Source organism: Lepisosteus oculatus, chromosome 2, assembly GCF_040954835.1.
Source record: "Lepisosteus oculatus isolate fLepOcu1 chromosome 2, fLepOcu1.hap2, whole genome shotgun sequence".
NCBI lineage: Eukaryota > Metazoa > Chordata > Actinopteri > Semionotiformes > Lepisosteidae > Lepisosteus > Lepisosteus oculatus.
This window is the reverse complement of record NC_090697.1, coordinates 3,736,694-3,761,759: the sequence shown is the minus strand read 5'-3', so window position 1 is coordinate 3,761,759 and position 25,066 is coordinate 3,736,694. Positions and strand designations below refer to the sequence as shown.

General features: G+C 34.6%; 3 protein-coding genes across 3 annotated transcripts; all 3 read right to left on the bottom strand.

Moving 5' to 3' along the window:
* Positions 1-5,086: 5,086 nt before the first annotated feature.
* On the bottom strand, positions 5,087-6,144 carry LOC102688428 (trace amine-associated receptor 1-like). Its single transcript, XM_069186080.1, has one exon. It carries the CDS (start codon positions 6,142-6,144, stop codon positions 5,212-5,214), a length of 933 nt encoding a protein of 310 aa, XP_069042181.1. The 3' UTR covers positions 5,087-5,211.
* A 7,489-nt stretch (positions 6,145-13,633) lies between these two features.
* On the bottom strand, positions 13,634-14,674 carry LOC102688222 (trace amine-associated receptor 1-like). Its single transcript, XM_069185524.1, has one exon. It carries the CDS (start codon positions 14,672-14,674, stop codon positions 13,634-13,636), a length of 1,041 nt encoding a protein of 346 aa, XP_069041625.1.
* A 6,538-nt stretch (positions 14,675-21,212) lies between these two features.
* Positions 21,213-22,694, bottom strand: LOC102688019 (trace amine-associated receptor 1-like). The gene has a single exon (XM_015358950.2). It carries the CDS (start codon positions 22,692-22,694, stop codon positions 21,654-21,656), a length of 1,041 nt encoding a protein of 346 aa, XP_015214436.2. The 3' UTR covers positions 21,213-21,653.
* Between the last annotated feature and the right edge of the window lie 2,372 nt (positions 22,695-25,066).

Below are 25,066 nucleotides of genomic sequence, written 5' to 3'. Positions count from 1 at the left end.
ACAAGGAGTTTGTATGTTCTCCCTGTGTTTGACCTTGAATTGGATAAAGCAGTTAGAAACGAAATTGATGGACCAAAATGCCCCACTATAATTTGAAATAATTTTATGAATGGACAGTTTAATACTAGTATAATAATCAGGATGTAAGCCAAAACTAAGGAAGAAGTGCCGTATACAGATGCAGCCATTCAAAGTGAGCGGTACAGACACGTACCGGAGGTAATTTGCTGCGGCGTCGCACATCATGCCGCAAGCTGACGCGGGGTACCGCGATACGTGATTGGTTGACCGACAGGGGCACTCGTGGTCCATTGGTCTGTCGTAGAAAGATTTACAGTACAGTAAACGTCTTTACTGTGCCCGTTGTAGATATTGAATTTTACCATTGAAGGGAAATCTTAGTAGCTGAGCATAAAAAGAATAGGAGCATACTGTAACGCGTGTGAAGGCCATAAACGATATTAATTTTGGAACATAAACATACAGTACTGTATATGGCTGGTCTTGGTACTTTAAAGTAAAAAATACACACCAGTATTCCATTTCTCCCTAAACATTTTAAGCATCGAAGTCTTTAACTAAAGAGATACCAGAGTCAACAAGCATACTTTTAGAATTTGATTAATAGGGAATATAATATGGAATCGCATATCTAAAGAATTTAATAACGATATGATTATAGTCATGTACTGCGACAGGGCTGTGTAGGGCTGTTTCGCCTCCCTTTTCATGCGGCTTCCCCTGTAGCCTACTGGTCTACGTGCCCGACTACCAACTCATGGGTTGTGTGTTCAAATCCAATATTTAACAAATATTTCTTTGAAAAAATAGAATAGCGATATTATGGACAATCAATTGACTTTTATATTTCAAAATATCACAACATGATCGATTTTAAGTCATTTTTGATAACAATCAACAAACAAACATTTCTTTGAAAAAATGAGACGTTTCCCTTGGTCAGAGATATAAATATATAATATATAAATAAATTAAATTAAACTAACATGTGAAATAGAGTGTGAAAAAGTGGTAGTTTTAAGCTTTTCTGCTAATATAATATGGAATCGCGTATCTAACGAATTTAATAATGATATGATTATATTCGTGTACTGCGACAGGGCTGTGTAGGGCTGTTTCCCCTCTCTCTTCATGCGACTGTACCAGGAAGAGGATTTCTTTCTATTCGAAACGTGTATTTTAAAAGTTTAAGAAGTAAAAACCTTACAGCGTACACAGATTTCTAAACTGATCAGGATCGTTATCTTTGTCTTATGCATAATAATGTTCACCGCTCTGTCCAGCAAATTAATAATAAACTTATTAAGTTTAATAAACTATATAAACTATTTTATATAGCGTTTTAAACGAATAAGTAATTAGATTGCTCATAAACCTAATCACTTGCTTTTTCTTTTTATTTAGGCTCAGATTTCAACTATAGATCGTATTATTGATAACCATAATAACAACCAACCAACAAAAACAACCATATAAACATAATACCAACCAAAAACATAGATAACAACCACAATACAAAATCAAATATATCAAACCATTATACTCTCGCAAATTCCTCGAATTATCATAATCTCGCCCCTTATGCAAAACCAAACCCTCCTCCCATCCCATTTTATGCTCTTTATCATAAACAAAATCCACCTCAATTTTCAACATTACTGCTTACTGGGTTTTTGAGGGAGGGGGAGGTGTCTTTCGCTGGAAATCTCGCCTGCTTCTACTTTACGAGTACAACCCCCTCTCTGCCGGAGTGCTGGCTGTGACGAATTAAACCGGTTTCACAGGTATTTTCAAAGTAGGAAGTACAGTGTTAACTGGTAGCTGGGCTCCTCAATGGAATCACTTTAACATGCTAATGCATTGGTGTAACAGTCCGGGAGTGGCAAGCTTCCAATGTCAACTCGACTCGATTGGAAGACAATGAACGTATTTTAGCCCTAAATGAATTAATAGCAAACATGGTTTACATAAAATACATTTTTCCAAGAAAGTTTATAATAATACGATCTATAGTTGAAATCTGAGCCTAAATATAAAGGAAAAGCATTTTCAGAGAGCAATCACGCTGTGTTTATGTAGAAAAAGCGACTAGGTTTATGAGCAATCTAATTACCTATTCACTTAAAACGCTATATAAAATAAAGTTTATTTAGAGATGAATGATCAGTGTCGCAGTTCAAATAATTTTCGTAGGAGGGCTTGGACAGATTCCAAGTGCATTTTTGCAATTTACGTTGCATTGTCCAATGTGCTGTTGTAATACAGTTTAGAATACAGTTAGTCTAAGCTTTATCTGCTTTATTTATGGGTTGCAATTTAGAAAAAGTCAAAAACTGCACTCAAAATGCAATTTAGAGCTTTCTGGCAAGAGAAGACACCCAAATTATAATGTAACATGCCACTGTTTGTGCATGAACAAAGTTATACTGCAATTTTCCTTAGATACGCGATTAAAAAAAATAAATTTTTTGAATCCCCAGCGGAACACACTCCATAAGATTCAGCGCTTTTATACAGTATATCGCCTTTAAACACATATATTTAAACACGCGTTTAACCAGATTTAAACGAGGATGGATTTTTAGAAACATCCCATCAGTGACATCACTGAAGTCAACTCCTAGGTACTATAACTGTTGTGTGGAAAGTTTCACAAGAATCAGACAAAGGTTTAAGCATCGCTTGTTCTAGATAAAACTGCAAAAAAAAAAACAACAACCCATAATGTACTTTGCGGCTCTGTTTGCCCAAATCATATATTCACAACGTGAAATTTAGAAAATAATATTACGTAACCAAAATCCGCAATATGGAAACAGAACCTGTGATAGTACTCGTAACATTTTTACAAGACGAACTACAACATTTAAAAAATGACTTGTATGTATTTGATATCTCTAATCAATCCACGGCGACATTGTTAAAAGCAGAGTCCCAGCACAAAACGAAACTAAAACACCCTGGGCATACCGTTTCACACTTCTTATTAGTTGCTCAAAGGTAATTTGACCGTATGAAATGCATAATATAAACCTAGAAACATATACGTGAGCAGTATTTACGTCCTGTAGTATCGGTGTTAAGACATACCTCTCAAATACTGTAAATCAAGTTAAAAATATCTCAAAACCGATTCTGGTCATAATGAAACCATGTTTCGTGTACGTTTTCTTTTAAGTACCGAGACCAGCCATATACTGTATGTTTATGTTCCAAAATTAATATCGTTTATGGCCTTCTCACGCGTTGCAGTATGCTCCTATTCTTTTTATGCTCAGCTACTAAGATTTCCCTTCAGTGGTAAAATTAGATATGAATATTCAATACTTAAACGGGCACAGTTAAGACATTAAATATACATATACATACTGTATACAGTACAGTTTTCATACGGTAATATGTTTATGTTCCTAAATCAATCTCTTTTATGAGCATGTGAAAGGCATGGTGAATCAATTCTCAAAAATTACTGTACTTTTCATGGTTGGAAACAAATGCGTGATTGCGAAATGCTGTGGTGTTACTTTTACAAAGACGGTCAATGAAAAAAAGAATGTTGACCAGGGCAATACTTTGAGTTTACACTTACAGCTTGTCCAAGGTCATTCATTATTAATACTATTAGTAATATCTTCGTTAAAGACTTTGATGGCCACAGCTCAAACATGAGAGGTTGAGCTTTATTAGCTCCACCTTGCGGAAATTCCGGATACTATTATTTTGCTTGTCGTATTATAGGAGAATTTACGGCAACTACCGGTATTTACCGGTAACTCGCGGTATTTACCGGTAACTTGCGGTAGACTGCATACAGCGTACCGGAAAATAATGCGGTATCACCCGTGCATTTTGAATGGCTGCATCTGTATGTGAATAAAGTGAATTGTTAACTGCAATTCTATTTTCTAAGGCTTAATTTATAGCTGATAGCTCATTGAACTGATTGGAAATCAGAATGTTAAGCAGCATATGTAACACGTTGTATAAGTGCACTTTACCTGATACACGGTGTAAATTTTGTAGACAAAAATCACAACAACAATGTTCATCAGAGACCTGTTTTTCATTTTAGTTAATAAAGATGAGACACTCACAAGAATAATCCACAATGGGAATGACAAAGACGAAATAGTTTAGCATTTTTGTTGAGTGAATTTAGACTAGACAAAAGGACTTGTTTGACTAAAATGCATGCTGAAGGGGATTTTGCCACATCAATTGCACCATTTGCACATTAATTAATGCACGTTACCTTGGGGCTACTATTGTGCGAGAATTGCAAGTATCAGAGCGTGCCATTCTCTGTCCTTTTCTCTTTTGGTTTCTAACTGTCTCTTATTTCCAGCCAGTCTTTTCCACACCTATGAATTCCACACGTTATGAATTCTGATTGTTTGTTAATTAATTAACAATGAGATGTATACACTCTACTAATTAGATTAAATTATAAAATTAGAGCACCTCTCTTAGAAAAAGAAAAGCCACAGAGGTATGAGTAATTATCCATGCTGGAAAAAAAAGGTCTGGAGTCTGACAATACTTCATATACGATGAATAAATTATTTTTATATTGTAAAACATTACTGTCACAGAAGCCGGGGGATAGCCGTAGAGAGAGACAGCAGGACCCTATGCATAGCGGTAGGAATGGAACGGGTTCTCCGGGCTCAAGATATCGGGTGGAGTCAGAATGAGACATAGGCCCTCAGATAGTGGATGGGGGCGACCTGGTGAGGCCAGCCTCTCGACAACCAATCCCAATGCTGAGCGAGGAGGAAAGCAAGACCCGGAAATATAAAGCCCCAGACACAAGACACACCGGAAGTACAAGGAAAGCACAGGGAAACTAGGAACAGGACAGAGTAGGAGCACTCTCCGGCTGTGGAGGGCGTGACAATTACTGAAGATAAACAGAAAAAATACAGTGATATTTGAAGCAATTTGTAAGATTTTCATTGGTTGCATTACAATGCACAGTTCTGTCCAAAAATTTTAATTTATACTCATCCACGGACATTTTCTTAACATTAATTTTATTTTGTATTCTCACAGATTTTGTGTGGGAAACAGCATAGTATAGGTCAACCAGCTGGGAAGTGCAATAATAATTTTCAAATTTTATGACCAGGAGAAAATAACACACAGCTACATTATTTTTGCTTTATATTAAAATATTAGAATAACAGATCTTTAATTTGTAATTAGTTTTGTTCTTGAAGAATTGGCTTGAAATATTTTGCCAAACACAATCATAACAAGTGCTTTTCTGAACCAGCTGTAAAAGAAAGCATAGACAAGAGGATTAAATGTAGAATTTAAGTATCCTAGCCACATAAAAAAATCAAATAAAATGGGTGGAATTGAATAATTAAAAATAGGATCCAGGTTACCACTCAAGAAACACGGCATCCAGCAGCAGAGAAAGACCCCCATCACTATTCCCAGAGCCTTCGCAGCTTTTCTTTCTGTCTTGCTTGAGGTCATTGGTTTGCTCTCTTCTGAACTCTTGCTCTGGGATACGAGGCCTTCAATTGTCTTGACATGCCTCCTTGCTACAAGGAAAATTTTCAAATAGATTCCTAACATAATAAACCCAGGGATGTAAAATGCCAGCAGGGAACAAATCAGGCTAGATATTTCAGTCTGTATCAGAGTACAGCCCCCTACACAATATACATTCTCATAGACGTCTTCTATCCCTTTAATATTTAATTCTAGAAACATCAGTCCAAATCCAATAACAGCTGAAACACTCCAACTAATTACAACCATGTAAAGTGCAACATAAACAGTGACTTTAGTTTTGTATTTTAGTGGTTCACACACAGCATAATATCGATCGATTGAAATGAAGGAGAGATGGAATATAGAAGTAGTGCATAACATGACATCTGTGCTGGTATGAATTTTACAAAACAAGTCACCATAGTACCAGCAAGTTTCAAGGGATCGGACCATACTAGGGGGCATTATAAATCCCCCTAATAGAAAGTCAGCAACTGCTAATGAGAGGACAAGAAAATTGGTCAGTGTGTGGAGCTGTTTGAAGTGTGCAATGGAGATGATGACAAACAGGTTTCCACAAAGAGTGAAGACAATAACTGTTATAAGTATCAGATACATTGGAGTACGTACTGTGGTCACATAAACATGTTTCAGACACGATTTGTTTACAGAGTCGTAACAGAAGTGTGTATTTTCAGTCATTCCAGTGTAGTTGAGTGTAAAGTTCATTCTGTGTGGTCCCAGGATGTGTGTGAAATTTTTGAATCCTGTAAAAAGATAATATTAACATTAAGTGATGTTACTATTGAATATTATTGCACACCTTACCATTTCAAATACGATTAGTAGATGCAGAGGCAGCAATTTATCAAAATCAAAATTATCTAAAGTCACTGAGGATTTGAAATGAAACAATTGTTGTGTAACCTGTTACTCCATGACCATTTTTCTAGATGGAAATGTACATTTTCTGCAATTACATAAACTGAAATTTACTTGCTTGGCTGTGGACTCAATTAGTTACTTCAATTTTGGTATTATTGAAAATATTTTTTTAATAATTTCTCCTATAATTATGTTTAAAATTATAATTATATTAATTTAATAATTTCTCTTATAATGCTATGGTAACTGAGAATTTTTCTTGTCATAAAAATAAAAGGACCAAAGAAAATAAAAGGTTTTTAGATACTTTAAAATAGATTGGTTTACCATTTGTATCTTCAAATTTCATTCATAATCCTATGGGTTTTCTCAGTGTTCATACCTTCTTCATAGCAGCTTCAATAATTATATAATTTCTTATCAAAAACATAGATGTGAATTTATAGACTGTATCTTGAGTATAATACCATAGCGATGAATATTAGATTTCACTTTATAATTGACTTTATATTCATAAAAATAAAACACATATTTATATGAATCCATTTATTTTCTAAGCACTTCATCCAATGCAGGGTCACAGGGAAGCCAGAGCCTATCAAGGTAAGCACTGGGCGCTAGGAGGGACGTATATGTAACTAAATACTGTATAAATCAATAAATATTTGATTAATTGATAAGAATACAGCTTAAAGCTTAAAATCCTTTCAAAATCTTTTCAGATAATCCTTATTATAAGGATAAAAATATCCCTAAATCATAAAGGTTAAACAATATAAATCATTTTATTTACTGAACAAGTCAAAATTTGACATCTACAATGAATCTCTTAAATAATGAATTTCACTTGGTTTTTACAACACGTTCAGTGTCAAAAGAATATTACATTATTAATACAAAGAGTAACAAAATATATACTTTATTAAAACAATACTTTCAAATAGCTTCAAACATATAAAACATTTCTATATTAAAGTCATTTAAGTTCTGTTAGCAGCTCTAAGTATCAATCAGACTCTAAGAGTCTCCTACTGTAGCTCATATACTGAAACCTGAAATGGATTAAACTGCTATAACAATTTCCTTTACAATTCCATGCCTTTGTATAGAAAATATTATGTATTTAGTATTTTGCTATAATGTTCTGTATTCTCTTTGTGTTTGTAGTGAAATTTTTTGGCAAATCATAATAAAAGGCATTTACTGTATCATATTAAAAGAGTCCTTTATGATGACTGGATTACAAAGCCTTACCTTCCCGTTAAAGCTTTCCTTATTCAGACATCTGGTATCAATATGTCCTGAGTCTTTGTATGTGACATTTTATCAACTAATCATCCTTCAAAAGCCCAGTGGCATGAACTAGTGTTTACTCATTAATCACTATCTCTTTCCCTTAAGGAACTACAGTATTCCCCATTGGTGAGAAAACATGGTTTGGTGCCATTATGCAAAACCTTTACTAAAAGGAATAAAGGTTAAATTGCTCTCACTCACAAATACCTTACTTATTCGAAAAGCATTTTATTCCATTACCAATACAACCAGCATATTTAAGCAACTTAGATATAATATTAGATAATTATTTAGATATAAATTTTAATCAAACTGACCATATTTCCACTCCAGCAGTTTTTAACATGTTATTTAACATGTTATTTCCATAAGGGACTGATGATTTGAGGATACCTGTTTTACAAGTAACACTAATTGTTGTATGTATATTTCTCACTTAAGTAACAGAGGTTGTCTTGTGTATTTAACTTTGAATATAATGATTTTTAAGCTAAAACAACTCAGATATTAATACATATGAGTAAAAATGCAGCATGCATTCTTTCAAACAAAACAGAGCTTCTGTGCATACTACATGAATATTGACTGATATGTTTTACTGGAAAAAATAAAGGTCTTTTAAAAGATACATATCACATATCGCAAAGTCAACAAAATGACTGAAAAAAGATAAGTGCAATATCAGAAATATAAATGAATTAGGTGCAGACAGAATAAAATATGAGTAGATTCTCATATTTCATTGAATAAATTAGTATGACAGGAATTCTGTAAATAGTGGTGAAATGAGCCCAGGATTTGTGGGCTTGCCAGAATAAAGGAAAGTGAATATGCAGGTGCAGCACTGGCAGGAGGATATTGATGACGTCAGGCCACAATTAGATGCTGAGTACACATGAGCTAAGGGCATGTACTCAGGATACTCTGAGGAAGAGAGAAGAAGACACTTCAAGGACTCAACCTTTGAATAATTTTTAGGAGCAGGAAAGACTTTTATGGTAAAGTAGAATAAAAAATATACACAACTTCCAGGCAACCACTATAATCCTAAGATATGGATTTTTCAATGTGGAGTTTAATATGAATCAAATATAGACTGGAGTTGTAGGTTTAATGGTTTGCAAGCTTAATCAGAAACAGACAGAAAAAGGTAAATAAAGGAGAGCAGAGTTAGTGGGATTAGAAAAAAAGAGAGAGTACTGCATTACGTGGGCAGCTTGTTTAATTATTTTGTCAACTGATGTGTGTAGAGACAATTTCTCAAGCGACTATGTATGTACTGCATAAGGTGTAGATAGTTTGAACACACTTTCTGGCATGCAATGGCTAACATTTAGATTGGCAATCCATTTTGAGGATGGCTTGCAAATGTTTAGCTCATTTTTGTAAGGCACACAATTGTCTATAGGTTTTATATTCTGTAAATTCTGTGTATTCTTGTATATTCCGAATATTTATATTCTGTGTATCATCCAGCTTCAGGCAGACAACTATATTATTGAATGGCTAACAACTGAGGCCATGCTGCTATTTGACAATAGCTTACTCAGTATATAATTGTCTTGTCCCAGAAACCCATAAACATTCCCAGGACACTCTCAGGCCATTTATCAGTGTGCTCTATCAGTCATCTAATCCATCATCCCATTAATCATCCAGCTTAATTCTCCCTATTCAAAACCTGTAATGCCACTGGAATGGTGCTCTGACATTGAGGTACCTCAGGAAGTGCTGCACTCAGTTCTTCTCTGAGAGACATGTCAGCACAAAACCTTGAAATCCCTATAAATTCTGAGATCTAAAACCTGGGACCTGAGACCTGGAAACTAAAACCAGAAACTTCTCTGCAGTCCTAACAGCCAGCACTGATCCAGTGGCATCATCCTGCAACCACCTGTCAGTCTGCTGAATCCACAGTTCATAATTTGGTCTGCCATGACTCCATTCCCATTCATCCTCAGCTTTCTTCAGCAAGTCCCAAGCACCTTCAACCTCAGCTTTGTCCCCCCAACAACAGATTCCCTGCATGCCAGTAACCATGGCTGTCAGCGTCAACTAGCTGCAGTGTAACAATAATAATGACAATGGAACTTTATAAATGGGTCCTTTCCAAGAAATTCAAAGTACAATACAATAATAATCATAATAGCAGAAATACAATGCATATGAAGAATGCAGAATTAACTGACTTGAAGAAACTGTGTAAAACAGTTACAGTATACACTAAAAGCTTTGGTGAAAAGTTGTTTTGAAAGAGTCGATGGTTACAGAGGCTTTAAAGAATTTGTTCAAGGAGCTCCACAGATGTCATCTTGAAAACAAGCAGGGTCTGTTACCCATAATGCACAGCCTGGTCAGATCAGATTCATCAGATTTGATTCATCAGAATAAAAAGGCCTGAATCAGTAGGTGTCTAATTAAGATCTGGACTACACATTTTTAAAACTCTGGATCTTGACCATTCAGTGCCTTATAAATGAGTAGGAGAACCTTTAGTCTTCACTGTGATATGGTGTGATCTACAGAGGATAGTAGTTGCATAATAAATGGTATGGCTGAGTGGTCTGTGGCTCTGTGTTCATGACTTAGTCTCTTAGATTTGGATCCCCTGATATTCTCACAGCTGTGTCTCACTCTGTAAACAAAATAATGCCAGATATTCAATTTTTTTACTCTGTATTCTAAAAACAGTCTAAATATAAATATTTTGACTCAGTCTAAAATATTTCTATTACTACTGTAAATTTCAGGGATGGTTTGGTTGTCTGTAAATGACCTCTTCTTTTTAATTATTCTCATGTTCTTATTACAAAGAGCTGAAAAGTTGGATTTGAGTAGGATCATACAGTAGGAATAGTGTTCAGGACATAAAGAGTGGTTTCATTTGAGATTATCAACTCAGTTATATACAATTAATAACAAATGACAATTAATAACAGTGAAATGAGAGAACTAAACTCTGAGTAAGCAGGAGGTATGGTTTTCAAAACTATAGGAGGCAGGATCAGCAACTAGTTGTGAAATAATTGCATGAATGTGTCCCATTGTTAAGTAAAGTAGAGAAATGGTAAGGACAATCATAATCAAGCATTTTATTGAATCTGGAGCAGGGCATTGAAGAATTACCCTCTCAATAAGACTGGAATTCAAAAAAGATTTGATTGGCTTAAGAACAATTCTATGCCTGCCAATGTTATTCCTAAGCCTAGATGAAGAATCACTTACTTATTACAATGTTATTTGGATATTTGTAGTTGTGAAGGAAGTCATAACTGTGATTCATTCACTAAATGTAATGAAATTTAATCAGGTATACTGTCTAAAATGTTAGTTACCACTATATTTTAGGAATGGTTTTCTCAATCATGTCTTTGGGTGTGGTGTAAAAAAGAAGCAAAATAATTTTAACATCTAAACATAACATCTAAATATTTAAAAAACAGGACTTGTTAGTAAATTAAAGTGGCCAAAACTATACTCTTGAAATGTTTATTTTCACTTTTGAACAGCAGCAATAGTAGTTATTAAGAGTATTTGAGGGGTGCTTTTTATAGTCATCCTCCATGTAGTGCCTCTATTGTTAATTATTATGATATCTGTTTACTTTCAAACATTTTACTTTTCTGTCTTGTCATTGCATCTTAAACATAAAACCAGGAAAGACCCAGGATTTTCAAAACAATTAATTCAGGGTATTTTATGTGTGAAACCACATAAGGCTACACTATTTGCCAAATATGGTGGAATATCATCGCTAGTGGTTAAAAACTATACTACTATCCTGAATTATTTAAATCTTCACAATGTTCCCAATTCTGCTGCTGAAAGAAGATTTTCTGGAGCTTTTAGAATGGCTCTAGGCAGGTTAGGAGAGAGCCTCTAGCCCATTCCAGACCAACAGATAGCTTTTGAGAAAAGCAGGTTCCCAAAAGCATACAGGACAAAACACAGTTCAAGTAGTGAGGCAGCATGATGGGAGTGCAGACCCCACATATTAATGGACCACATGTGTCATAAAGGACCCTGATTTGTGTGGCAGCTGTGAAACATTCACCAATGACTACAGATGCTGAGGTGTAGAGGTGAGGCTGAGTCCTCAGAGGCTGAGGTGGTCCTCAGGTCCCCTGTTGAAGAAGAAGAGGATGAGGATGAAGCAGAACGCTTGACAGTCCAAGTCAGAGGAGTGACTGTCCTCAGCAGTATGGTAGGAAGTTGACCCAACAACTGTTTGTCTAGTGGTAGTGCATGAAGAAATGTAACCATTTACAATGTGTCTTTAAGTAGTTGGAAGTAGCTCAATCCATTTACAGTCTGTCATGGAGTAATATGGGAGGAGCTCAATCCATTCCCAATGTGTCCTTAAATATCACAGAAGCAGCTCAATTTTTTTACTGAGGGAAAGCAGGAAAAGCTCAGTCCATTCCTGGTGTATCACAAAGACGGGGAGAAGACCAACCTGTCCCCAGAGGAGATGGAAGAGCAGCATCCTGTGTTGTACCCAGAGGTCAGGGATTTGTTCCCCTTCCACCAGAACCAGAGCCCGACTACAAGCAGCAACTGTTGCTCTGATACAAGACTCAATATGGGTGTGCATATTAATGAATACAATGTTTTAATCAAGATAATGCTCTGGCATCAATTTTGTTATGTTATTACAGTTCATTTTAAATTTGCATTGATCTGGACTAATTTCAAATGGTAATATACCATCAATAGATTAAGAATAAGTTCAGAACAGTATTAACCAAAACAATATCCTGTATGCTTAGATATCTTTGAATACCAAAAGGTTAGGATCTAACAGATTAAGAGACAATTAATTATCTTAATTTAAAAACAAAATAAGCAACATTTTCTTTATATTTGAGAATTTTAAAATTTCATAATGTTAGATTTAGTTTATAAAATGAGGGACATTAAATAGGTGTGTATTTCTGAGCTTTTATGTGCTATTTGTGCCCATTGTAAACAAAGACATTTGTAATATTATATGAAGTTTATTGATTGTTTTCCATAGATTTCTATGCATGGATTTCCCCATTGTGTACAGTTTACATAAAGAATAAAATATTCTTTATGTTTAATCAAATAAATATTTACATAAATATTCAAACTTCATTTTCTACTTAAAACTTGAAGAAATTGAATATAAGTTCCTTATAGAGAGCTGATTACAGTATTAAAGAGCAACATACTGTTTTAGGACTACATAAAACATTGAAAGGACCTTACGTCCACAGGGGAAGAACAAATTGGAACAGCTTTCATTCAACATTAGGAAAAGAATCTGGTATCGTTACGTTGCACCAGTTTATCTCAAGGTTTAAAGGAAACATAACAGTGTAGTGCAAGCAAGGCTTATTCTCTTTAGTAAAGCAGTAATGAACACTGAGGAAGAGGGCTGTCTGTTAAACCATGTAATGTTTCATATTTGAATTGCTGCTTTGGGAAGCATTGGCCTTTAAATTCTTTATAGTGATTACAGGAATGCAATTGTACATTCATATAAACCCATACTGTACATAATATTATCAGTTGAGACACCAAATAAAACACGGCTTCTCCCCATCTCCCCACAGCTTTCCTAGTGAAATGAGCTATGCTGTTCAAGAGATGCAAATGCAATAGAGAAAAAAGTGATTACAGTAAAAATATTTTTCTTTCTCATGGTCTCTCTCTGCATGGTTTCTAAAATTTTAGAACAGTTCTAGAGGAGTCAGAATTATAAAAAAATCTATTTTTTTCTTTTCGGCTAAATGTTACAGAAAAATCTTTCTGCATCTCTCATTTATTTCTCTCAATAAAAGTGATAGTAATTGTATAGTAATTAATAACATTTCCTTTTTTTGTGACAATCACAAAGTTATTACAGCTAAAAAAGAAATCTTAATTAAATATTATATAATTAACGGGATTAAATAACTCTTTAATCTGTAATTAGTTTTGTTCTAGAAGAATCAGTTTGAAATATCTTGCCAAACACAATCATAACAAGAGCTTTTCTGAACCAGCTGTAAAAGAAAGCATAGACAAGAGGATTAAATGTAGAATTTAAGTATCCTAACCACACAAGACTGTCAAGTAAAACAGCTGGAACTGAATAATTAAATATAGCATTCACGGTATTACACAAGAAAAATGGCATCCAGCAGCAGAGAAAGACCCCCATCACTATGCCCAGTGTCTTTGCAGCTTTTCTTTCTGTCTTGCTTGAAGTTGTTTTTCTGCTGTCTTGGGAGGTCTTACTCTGGGATACTATTCCTTGAATTGTCCTGGCTTGTCTCCTTGCTACAAGGAAAATTTTCAAATAGATGCCTATCATAATAAACCCAGGAATGTAAAAAGAGAGTGTGGAGGAAATCATGCTTGATGCTTCACTCTGTATCAGAGCACAGCCACCTATACAATAAAATGTCTCATAGTAGACATCTTCCATTCCCATTATATTTAACTCTAGAAATATCATTCCAAATCCGGTAACAGCTGAAATACTCCAGCTTACTGTAATCATGTTAAATGCAACATAGACGTTAATTTTAGTTTTGTATTTTAGCGGTTCACATACAGCAAAATATCGATCAATTGAAATGAAAGACAGATGCAAAATAGAAGCAGTACATAACATGACGCCTACGCTCTCATGAATTTTACAAAACAAGTCACCATAATACCAGCAGGTTTCAAGGGATCGGACCATACTGGGAGGCATTATAAATCCTCCTAATAACAAGTCAACAACCGCTAGAGAAAGGACAAGAAAATTGGTCGGCGTGTGAAGCTGTTTGAAGTGTGCTATGGAGACGATGACAAACAGGTTTCCACAAATAGTAAAGATAATAGTTACCCCAAAGAACAGATACATTGGAGCACGTATTGCAGTCAAATACACATGTCTCAGACATGACTTGTTTACAGAGTCGTAACAGAACTGTGTATCTGCAGTCATCCCAGTTTGAGAGAAGTTCATGTTGGGCAGTTGATGGTGTGAGAAAAGTCCCCTCCTGTGGAAAGATGAAAAAAGTATCCAAATGAATATTTTCTTTAACTTGGAATTTTGGGATTTTATAATTTTTCATTAGAAGTATTCTATATATATATAAATCACAATTCTAAAATCACATATTATTGATTTTCATGTTGTTAATGGACCTTTACGTGTTTTTGACAATTTACATTTTTGTTCTTTAAATATGCATGTACTCTAGTCATACAGTATAATTCCAGAAAGAAATGGTTGGACATCAGTGTATTCTTGGTGTAAATGTGTGCTTAATTTCAGCCAACAAAAAATGGTTGGTTATGATATTATTAATGAGTTAGATGGAATTGGATCATGGAGTTAAAATATTACAGTATAAACCAATAGGCTTCTATAATGAGCTTGATAATTACAAAAAATATCTGTTTATTCATTTTTAAACAAAAGAAAAAATTAAAAAAATTAATTTGTGTCTGCACTTTGTGCAGTTTTACAGGTTTTCATAATGTGCACAAGGTATGCTCTAAGTAATTACAATAAATATAAAATATTATTACTCCTGTGATACTTATGAAAAACCCTTATCTTATTATATATTAGATAGATCAAGCTGTAACCTCTTGTACATAATTCACCAGTGTTACTGTACTGTACACTTGCTGGTTTTGAATTAATTATAAATGAGAATGATAGAAGTGAAGCTGGAATTTACAGATATCAATAGGCTTCTCATTTATTGTTAATTAAGCTGGTAAAAATGTCTGTTAAGTGGCCAATTCACAAATGCAAGAGGGAAGATGCATTTTTAATTTGTGCAAAATGTATGATAAATATATTAAATATAAATATCATAAATAATTCTTAAGAACTATGTGATTTATTAGCACAAGAAAAAAAGAACACTAACTTCATGTTTTAGTATGTTAAAGCTTAAAAATGATGCTGAAAATTAAAAAAAAAACTCAATTTCAAGGTAAAAATAAGGTATTAATACCATAAGGAAATAAGATAAAGCTTCTATACAAAATAAGTGCAGATTCCCTCAAGTACAGGCTTTAGACTTACTTGAAAGTTATTTTAAGTATATCAATGTTCTAATGTACAGAAAATTTTCATTTTCTTAATCTTACATTATTAATACCACGTTTTCTGAAAACTATGTAAAAAAATTAAAGGTGTTAAAACAGGAAATTCTGTGCAACCTCTGAATGTAGTCTGGCATATTGCTTTATCACTACAATTGTTTAACTATATACAGTATACTGTACTTAACTGCTGTAATAAAAAGCATACTATTTTTAAATGTACATTATTAGATTTTATTAGTCACAATATACTACACTTTCTCTCCTATCTGTAGTGCCAATTTCTAATGATTCCTTATAAGCTAATATTATTATGAATAATAAGAAAGTAATGAAAAACAGCAGGTCTTTAATAGAGTTGCATTACAAAGCCTTACAGGCTTACCTTATTCAGACGTCTAGTGGCAATGTGTCCAGCAATTTCGTATAGGCTTTTTTATACATTAACCATCCACCAAGGGCCCAATGGTTCATCCAGCTACATCCAGAACTGTTCTGGCTCTCATTAATTGCTGACAAGACATTTCATTATTATTTTACCTTATGGAGCTACAGTATTCCCCATTGGTCAGCAAACCAATGAACTGGTCATTACATACAGTATTACTAAAATAAACTAAAGCTTAATTATCATTACTCTCTAACATTTATTTTATTTACATATTCCAAATTTCCAGTAATAACATTATTAAAAAAAATGTTTAGGGTAAAATGCCACATATAACCCATATTAATTGAGTGATTTGAAACTGAACACTGAAGTCTCTTTTCTAAATTGAATGGAAGTGCTTTTCTAGTAACCTTTATGAATGTCTGCCTAGTTTATTGGAAATTGTTTGCCCTTCAAACACAATCTGCTTTATTTAGTTGAAAATTAATATTATTTATATTATTATTGGCTACTGCTGAACACAGTGAGGTCATTCATTTAATAGGAAATGTTCAGATCACATTGACTGAGATTGACACTCTACAAGTCTCTCAAGTCTCTCATTCTGAGAAATCTGTGGTCTTGTATGAATGGCCCATGTGGATGCATTGGCAGGTTTGCATATCCTAATGGCATGTCTGACATTACTATGGACCCTGACAAGTACACATTCCTAGTTTGCTAGTTTGTCCAGAAGTCAGGAGAAAAGAGTGGCAGTCTGAGACAGGGACACCTGAGGAGAAGGGTATGTCTGACTACGAATACTTGCCCATCACTTGGAAGGAGTTGTAGGAGAATGTGACAAGAACCCTACAGTTTTTAGCAAGAATCCCAGTACCACTTTTCAGGTCTTGAAGGGAAGTTGCTCATGCTCAGTCATGAGAGGACAGATATGTGGGCTTGATACCTCAAAACAATGTCTGTAATGATATGTGGCAGAAAGTCTTTCAATGTACTGCAGTAATTGGACCTATAAAGACAGATGAAAAACCTGTATGTCACAACTTCTCCCCACGTTATGTAAGGGCTCTGATCTGTAAGTCATTACCTAACCTGACTCTTACATACAGTAAGTTGGGAGTGACCCTTTCTTAGCTTTTGAATGAATACATATAAAGAATTACCATTCATGAAATTAGAGCAGTCATTCTGTAACGAAAGCGTTCTTTCCGGACCCTATGCGGATGACACGATCCAGTGAAAAGTGAAGAAAATACGGGAATGAATACGGGGGGGCGTGTCAATGGAGTGCTGGTGGTCGGGGAAGGTGTGGCCAAGGCAAACAATCTGGGGATGAGTCAAAAGAGGGACCCAAAGACAGAGCAAAAGTCCAAAGCCAGGCGATCCATCCGGAATAACGATTAAAAACCAAAACCAAGTGGGGACCGGCAGGGGAAACAGGAACGGGAACAGAAACTAAAAGCATAACAGAGCCAGGCACATCCAGGTCCCGGGCTCGCATGATGCGGAAACCAATGCAGAGCCCTGATTGGTGTCAGCGTCTGGCTTTTAAATGGGGCTGGAAGGAGGCTGGAACAAGGGGCAGGTGCACAAAATGAGGTCCGAAGTGAAAGAGCCGGAGCGCCCTTAAGGAGGAGGGACTACAATCGTGACACATTCCTTATTGGTCAGCTGTGTTTGTGAGTGAGGATGGAGAAACAGGAGAACAGAATTAAAGGCTCACCAAGGATTTATTGTCCTTTAATGGTCGACAAGTGTGGTGCTGTTCATGAAGTGGGGTTAAGAGCAAGAGAAAGAACATAGCAGCATCTACAGTAGCTGTTCATGAGGTAAAGAAAAAAGAAACTTCCTCCATCTATAGTGTAACAGTGAGGGAGTGGGCAGAGCCGTGGTGAGCACTGGTCAAATGCAATTCAATTCAATGTATAGCGCCTTTCACAACATGGTTGCCCCAAGTCAACACCCCTAAATGAGGGACGGAAGCACCGGTGTGAGGTTGGCAAGAACCGAAAATAACGCAAAAATGGTGAAAAACAGAACAAAGAGCAAAAAGAAATGTGTGTCACTATGCATTGCGACATCCAGGCTTGGCTTACCCTATTTCACAGGGTCCAGTCTGAAAGAGCAGGAAGTGCAAGGCCAGAACAAAATAAAAACTTGGTGTGTGAAAAAGCTCAGCCTGCCCCGATATAGATGTGTAACGTTACAGGCAAAAAGAAAAAAGGAAAAGAAAAAGAACAATGGCCTCATCCCCTCCAGGGCCACCAGTGAAATGATCCTCCCCTTCCAGGGTGGCCCTGCTTGTCCCCTTGTTGGGTGTCCAGTGTGCCTTTATAGAGCCCTCACAGCTGGGGCTCATCCTCTAACAGCCAGAACAGCTGGACTACGAAGACGAAGCGTCACCCTTCCTCCAGGGCTCCGCCTCCACACTGGACACGCCCCTGTGTCATGCCACAACTAAATCCCTATGATTAGAATAATTAAACATCAAATATAGCACACACTTAAAGATATACAGTACAGTGGACAAATTAGAGAGAATTATCATTTAACAAATTTGAAATAATATACTTTTCATTATCTACAGTATGCTGTTAGTAATTAAACATGAAATATAAAATACAGTAAATAACAAAATCACTTGGGTGCTTCCTTGACATGATTGCAATATAGATTACTTACAAATTTCAATTAAAAGCACAAATTAACAAGCGGTTATCACATGTGCAAATACGCAAACAAGACTGAAACGTAAAACAGAGTCTCTATTATGTCTATTCTGCTCTATTCATCCATGGAAAGAACTTGCTACACTATTCACCCTTTACAAACGTGATCTATGTTTGTAAATCCCCAATGTAAAAACGGGATCCATTGGAAGCTTTTACATAAAGTTGAAATTTGTGTATGTTGCATTTTGTGTAACCCAGGGAGAAGTTGTACTAATAGTATTACTGTTTAGCTCAGTAATAAAATTGGACGTGTTCAGGAAGAAGTACATATTTTAGAGCTTAGTGAAATACTAGCCAGGTTTCTTTTTTTAGAAAATCTTTTCCTTTGTTTATTTAGCAACGGCTGATTGAAGCCTGGACATTTGTTTTACATCTGTGTTCAAATGATTTGAGTGCAGGTCTCCTAAGCCTCACTTCCACAAATGGGGATCTTTTATATTATATGTGAACATTCTTTTTTTTAAATCCATGTTGAAAGTCTCTTCCAATATTTTTTTCAAGCATTCTTGTACTGAGTTCTAACAATTGTTCCCATATCTTTACCCTTACAAAAGTACAAATCGTCTATAATGTCTTAAACCCTATCTGTTCTAATTTTCCATTTGTTACCTTGTATTATCTTAAGTAGCTAGTCCTGTTTGGTCAGAGATGTATGTCTCACTATTATATAACCTGGATGTTTTCTCATCCATAATACACTTTTGGTGTCTTTTTGTTTTTGTTTTTGGTGTCTCATACATAGATTTTGCCGGTCTACTCATGATACAGACGACAACTTCTTTCATCTCTCAGCGAAATCAGTTTGCCTACAGGTGAAGCCAATTTCTCTAGCAACCTGATGAGGATTTTTTTTTTGTACCCCACTTCTGATGTTCTAACCCAAGACTAATACTCCACAATCTGTTGCTCTGCTACAGACCAAAGGTAAGCAATTATCTGTTATTATCTGTTTAGGGATGAAAAAATGGAAATCCAGAATTTGCAGTGCAGAAATTTGAATTTTTGTTACCTTCCCACTCTCTATACATTGCTCTGTATTGCCAAACGTCTGAAATAGAAGAGTGTAAGTTCAAATCATGTGAATGTTTATAACAATTGAGTCTTATTGCACCAGATATTGCAAAATTATGTTCACTGTTTTAATTATATAATACTCCACAAACATTTTGTTAAATTTCATTTTATTTTGTAATCACATTGGTATATTTTGGGAAACAGTGTCCTTCATCAAAGCTAAACCTGGTAAAGTGTAGACATGGTCAAGTTCCGTGAAGAGAAAAACAAAGTACTGTACCACTGTATTATTATGATTAATAATAAAATATCAATGGGTTGTCAATTGGTATTATTTTTCTATCGATCCATCCTGAAATATCCAAAGATAATCATACTGAACCAGAGACAATTGAACGGGATAAAAAAAAGCACAGACAAGAGAATTAAATGTGGAATGTAGCTTAACACAAACAGGTGGAATGGAAAAAAAATCCATGCTAATTACACAAACACAATAACTGAAAATCCACATCATTATAGCCAGAGTCTTGTAGCTTTTCATTCTGTTCTCCTTGAAGTCCTCCTTGTCCTCCTGGTGCTTTGTTTGAATTGTCTTGTCTCCTTTCTACAAGGACATTTTGAAATAGATACGTCCATGCATTCACTAACCATTGCTTCCAGTTCAGGGTTGGAGGGTGAGCCGGAGCCTATCCCAGCAAGCAACAGGAGGTGTCTCCAGTCCATTGCAGGTAGATGCACACAGACAAGCATACACCCACACCTACAGCTATTTTTCCCAGAAGCCAATTAACCTATCAGTATGGCTTTGGAATGTAGAAGGAAGCCCCTTCACATTTGGGGTGAATATACAAACTCCTAACAGATAGCACCTCAGGTCTAGAATTAAATCCAGGAGTCAAGCACTGTAAGGCAGTACTGCTAACCGCTGCATCACCATCCTACCTACTTAAGAAATAGATTCCTAACCTAATTAATCCAGTAATGTAAAGTGCCAGTCGGGAAGAAATCAGGCTTGATGTTCCACTCTGTATCAGACTACTGCTACCTAGTGCTCACAGTACACGTCTTCCATCCCCTTTATATTTACTGTAACTATAGAAACATAAATCCAAATCCAATAACAGCGAAAATCATGTCACATTGCATGAATTAGAGGAAAGTAATCGTACATTCAGAGAAGTCATCATCTTTAAAATATATTATTTTTAAGATAAAATTTTTAGGGCAATATTTTAGGGTAAGATACAAATGGAATAAGGTTGTTTGTAGTTTACAGATGAAATTAAACTATTCCGTTTTCCATTACAATGTCTAAGATCATACAGATAAAACACACTACCTTCTCAGCTGTTCCTCATAAAACAAGGAAACATTAAGCCCACATCAGAATTACATACCAAGTATGCAGTACACTATGAAGAAAGAAACATTTATTTAGAGATGCAAATATACTGTTTTAGTGAAACAAGTGATTACAGTGATCATAATTTTCAATCAGTCTGTCCTTTGAAAATGTATAATAGTCCTATGTCTGAATTTTACAAATTATTATCTCAGTTGAATTTTTTCTTCTGTTTCTTTCAAATGTTTAACAAAAGTCTCCTTATCCTTCATTTATACCTCTCAGAAAACTGATAATTCCATTTATCTTCATTGGTTTTTGTATCACAATATTCTCATACCCTTTGTTTCCATACAGTATATCATATAATTCATATACCGTAGGATTAAACATCAATTTTTTAATCTGTAATTAGTCTTGTTCTTGAAGAATTTGCTTGAAATATTTTCCCAAACACAATCATACCAAGAGCTTTTCTGAACCAGTTGTAAAAGAAAGCATAGACAAGAGGATTAAATGTAGAATTTAAGTACCCTAGCCACACAAGAGTGTCAAGTAAAACGGGCGGAATTGAATAATTAAAAATAGGATCCATGATATTACACAAGAAAAATGGTGTCCAGCAGCTGAGAAAGACCCCCATTACTATTCCCAGAGTTTTTGCAGCTTTTCTTTCTGTCTTGCTTGAAGTCATTGTTTTGCCGTCTTCTGAGCTCTTACTCTGGGATACTATTCCTTGAATTGTCCGGGCTTGTCTCCTTGCTACAAGGAAAATTTTAAAATAGATTCCTACCATCATAAACCCAGGGATGTAAAAAGAAAGTGTGGAGGAAATTGTGCTTGATGCTTCACTCTGTATTAGGACACAGCCACCTACACAATCAAATCTGTTGTAGTAGGTATCTTCCATCCCCTTTATATTTAACTCTAGAAAGATCATTCCAAATCCAATAACAGCTGACACAGCCCAGCTGATAATAACCATATAAAGTGCAACACAAACAGTGATTTTAGTTTTGTATTTTAGTGGTTCACACACAGCATAATATCGATCGATTGAAATGAAGGAGAGATGCAAAATAGAAGTAGTGGATAACATGACATCTGTGCTGGAATGGATTTTACAAAACAAGTCTCCATAGTACCAACAAGTTTCAAGGGATCGGACCATACTGGGAGGCATTATAAATCCTCCTAATAGAAAGTCAGCAACTGCTAATGAGAGAACAAGAAAATTGGTCGGTGTGTGAAGCTGTTTGAAGTGAGCAATGGAAATGATGACAAACAGGTTTCCACAAACAGTGAACAAAATGACTGCTACAAAGATCAGATAAAGTGGAGAACGTACAGTTATCAAATAAACATGTTTCAGACATGACTTGTTCATAGATTCATAACAATAGTGAATGTTTTCAGTCATTCCAGTCTGAGAAAAGTTCATTTTGTACAGACGTGAGTGAAAATTTGTTTCCTGGAAGACAAAAACTTTAAATTATTTTAGATACCATACAATATCAGATATACATTTAGACTGATATAAAAACGCAATTACCTGTATCACAAATATTTTAAAATGATGCACTTGTTTATGTAAAAACATACCCTCTTTAAGTATGTTCAGAAACCTAGTTTCAAATGTCATGACCTGTAATTACAAACAGGGAAACAAAGACTAACTTTTTCTTTATATAAATTATTTTAACTTTATGTAAAATTATTACTTTTCTTCTAAAATGCTGTACTGAATGTTCTGTTTTTGAAATTACTTATAGGACCAATTGCTTGATGGTAATCCAGTTAAACAAGCCATACATTTTCAATGTGATTTTCTTTTCTTAACACAGTATGTATTGTACATGGCTATATAAGGTTAAAATACTTCAGAACAGTCTTCTATACAGTAAATTTATTGTTTTGTAATCATAATATTTGCTTTGTTTTAAAGTCTTTCTTTTATATTAGTTTTCAAAAACGTTTTTTGAGCACTGATTTTAATATTGATTACTATAATACCTTACTACAAAACGGATTTTGTTTGCCATTTGGACTTTGCTATTTTTTAATGTCTTTGCATCTTCCAAATTCTGTCTACAGTTTTTTTTAAACTATACAGTTCTTTCTTATATTAGGCTCAATAAGTATTAGTTTAGTATTTTTTGTGAAAAAAATACAATTCTGTTTATTAAATGATTTTGTTATTGGGAGTAGATTTTGCACTCATTTCAAATTAAGCATGCTATAAGTTATATTCATAGGTGGAAGTTTTCACTGGACACATATATTGAAAAAGTATTTAAGTGATAGGAATTGATAAACCAGCTATTAATTTAAATTGTCAAGGGAAAATATGAGTTGCTTTGGAATTTCATATACACGAAGCAAGATAAAGGAAGCATATGTACTCTATGAGAAATTTAATAAAGAAATAGATAAAGTTTTTTAAAATGCTTTAATAAAACAAATAAAAATGGATTAGTTTTAAATAGCTTTGTTAATGTATCAATACACGTAAATAAATAATAGTATGTGTTAATCAAACAATCTTAATAATCAAGTTTAAGTATTCAGAAATGATTAGATTTAAAATTGAGGAAACATATATTTAACAAAGCTTAAAAGGACAATGTTATAAAAACAAGATCTTTCACTGACTAGTATAAGTCGTAGAGTACAAAAACAGCCTTTATTACAACAAGTAAAAACAATGTACAATTCATTAGAACTACTTGATTAGTAACTAAAGATTAAAAAATAAACGCATATAACTTTCTGTTTTATCCTGGGAAGAGAATAGTGAATGCATCATTATGATTTAGAAAAAACATGTTAATTTTTTCTCAATCTGTGTTAATTAACACTTTCAGTGGAACAACTTAGTGGGAAATAAGAAGCTTTTGATAGAACACTGGAGGTTGTTATGGGAGCAGCTATTTAATATGAAGCACTGTGAATCTTCATCAGTGTCAGTTTATAGCTCATTAAAACTGAAATTGAATAGTGTGCTACATTAAGACTCACAATTCCATACCTATTGGTGCAGAGTTTTAATTTACATTTACTCCACTATATCTTGTTATATTTTATTCTACCTCATTGATGTAGTGTAATTAATGTATATTTATATTGATTCTTTATAAATCTTTTTTTTAATGTAAAAAACATTTAATTTTATTAAGATTAATATAAAATACTAGGGTTAGAAAATCTTCACAAGCTTACCTTGTTCAGATTGCTGAAGTCAGTATGGTCTTTTACTTTGTGCATTGCTGTTTTATATACTGATAACCACCTAAATCCCAGTTGCAAGTACTTCTAATATTCCAGCTCTCAGTAATGCATATCATCCTCATCCCTTTAGCTTATGGAACAACAGTATTCCCCATTGGAAAACAGATCTTATAACTGGTGAATATGCTAGCACATTGTCTAGGGTATAACAATACAAATTATTCATTTAAAAAAATAATTCCATTAATACAGATGTAAATTGTGTATTTGTTGTTGACAGAGTACAGTTTCATTCCATATAGAAAAGTAAAAAGGAAGGAAGAATAAACACATCCGTGGAGCCTTCTACAGATGTGTGATGACATGAGAAATTGAGATGGAAAGGGAAATAAAAGAATTAAAAAGAGATAGTATGAAAGAAAGCAAGTGAGAAAATGGGAATACGGGAGACAGATTTTTACAACTATGGAGAGCAAAGATTTGTAAACGACTGGAAAGGTTTAAAAAGGACCTGCTCAGTCCTTTAGAGCTGAGAGAAGTGTTGACAAAAAAGTAGAACATCAGAAATGTTGATTAAAGGAATTA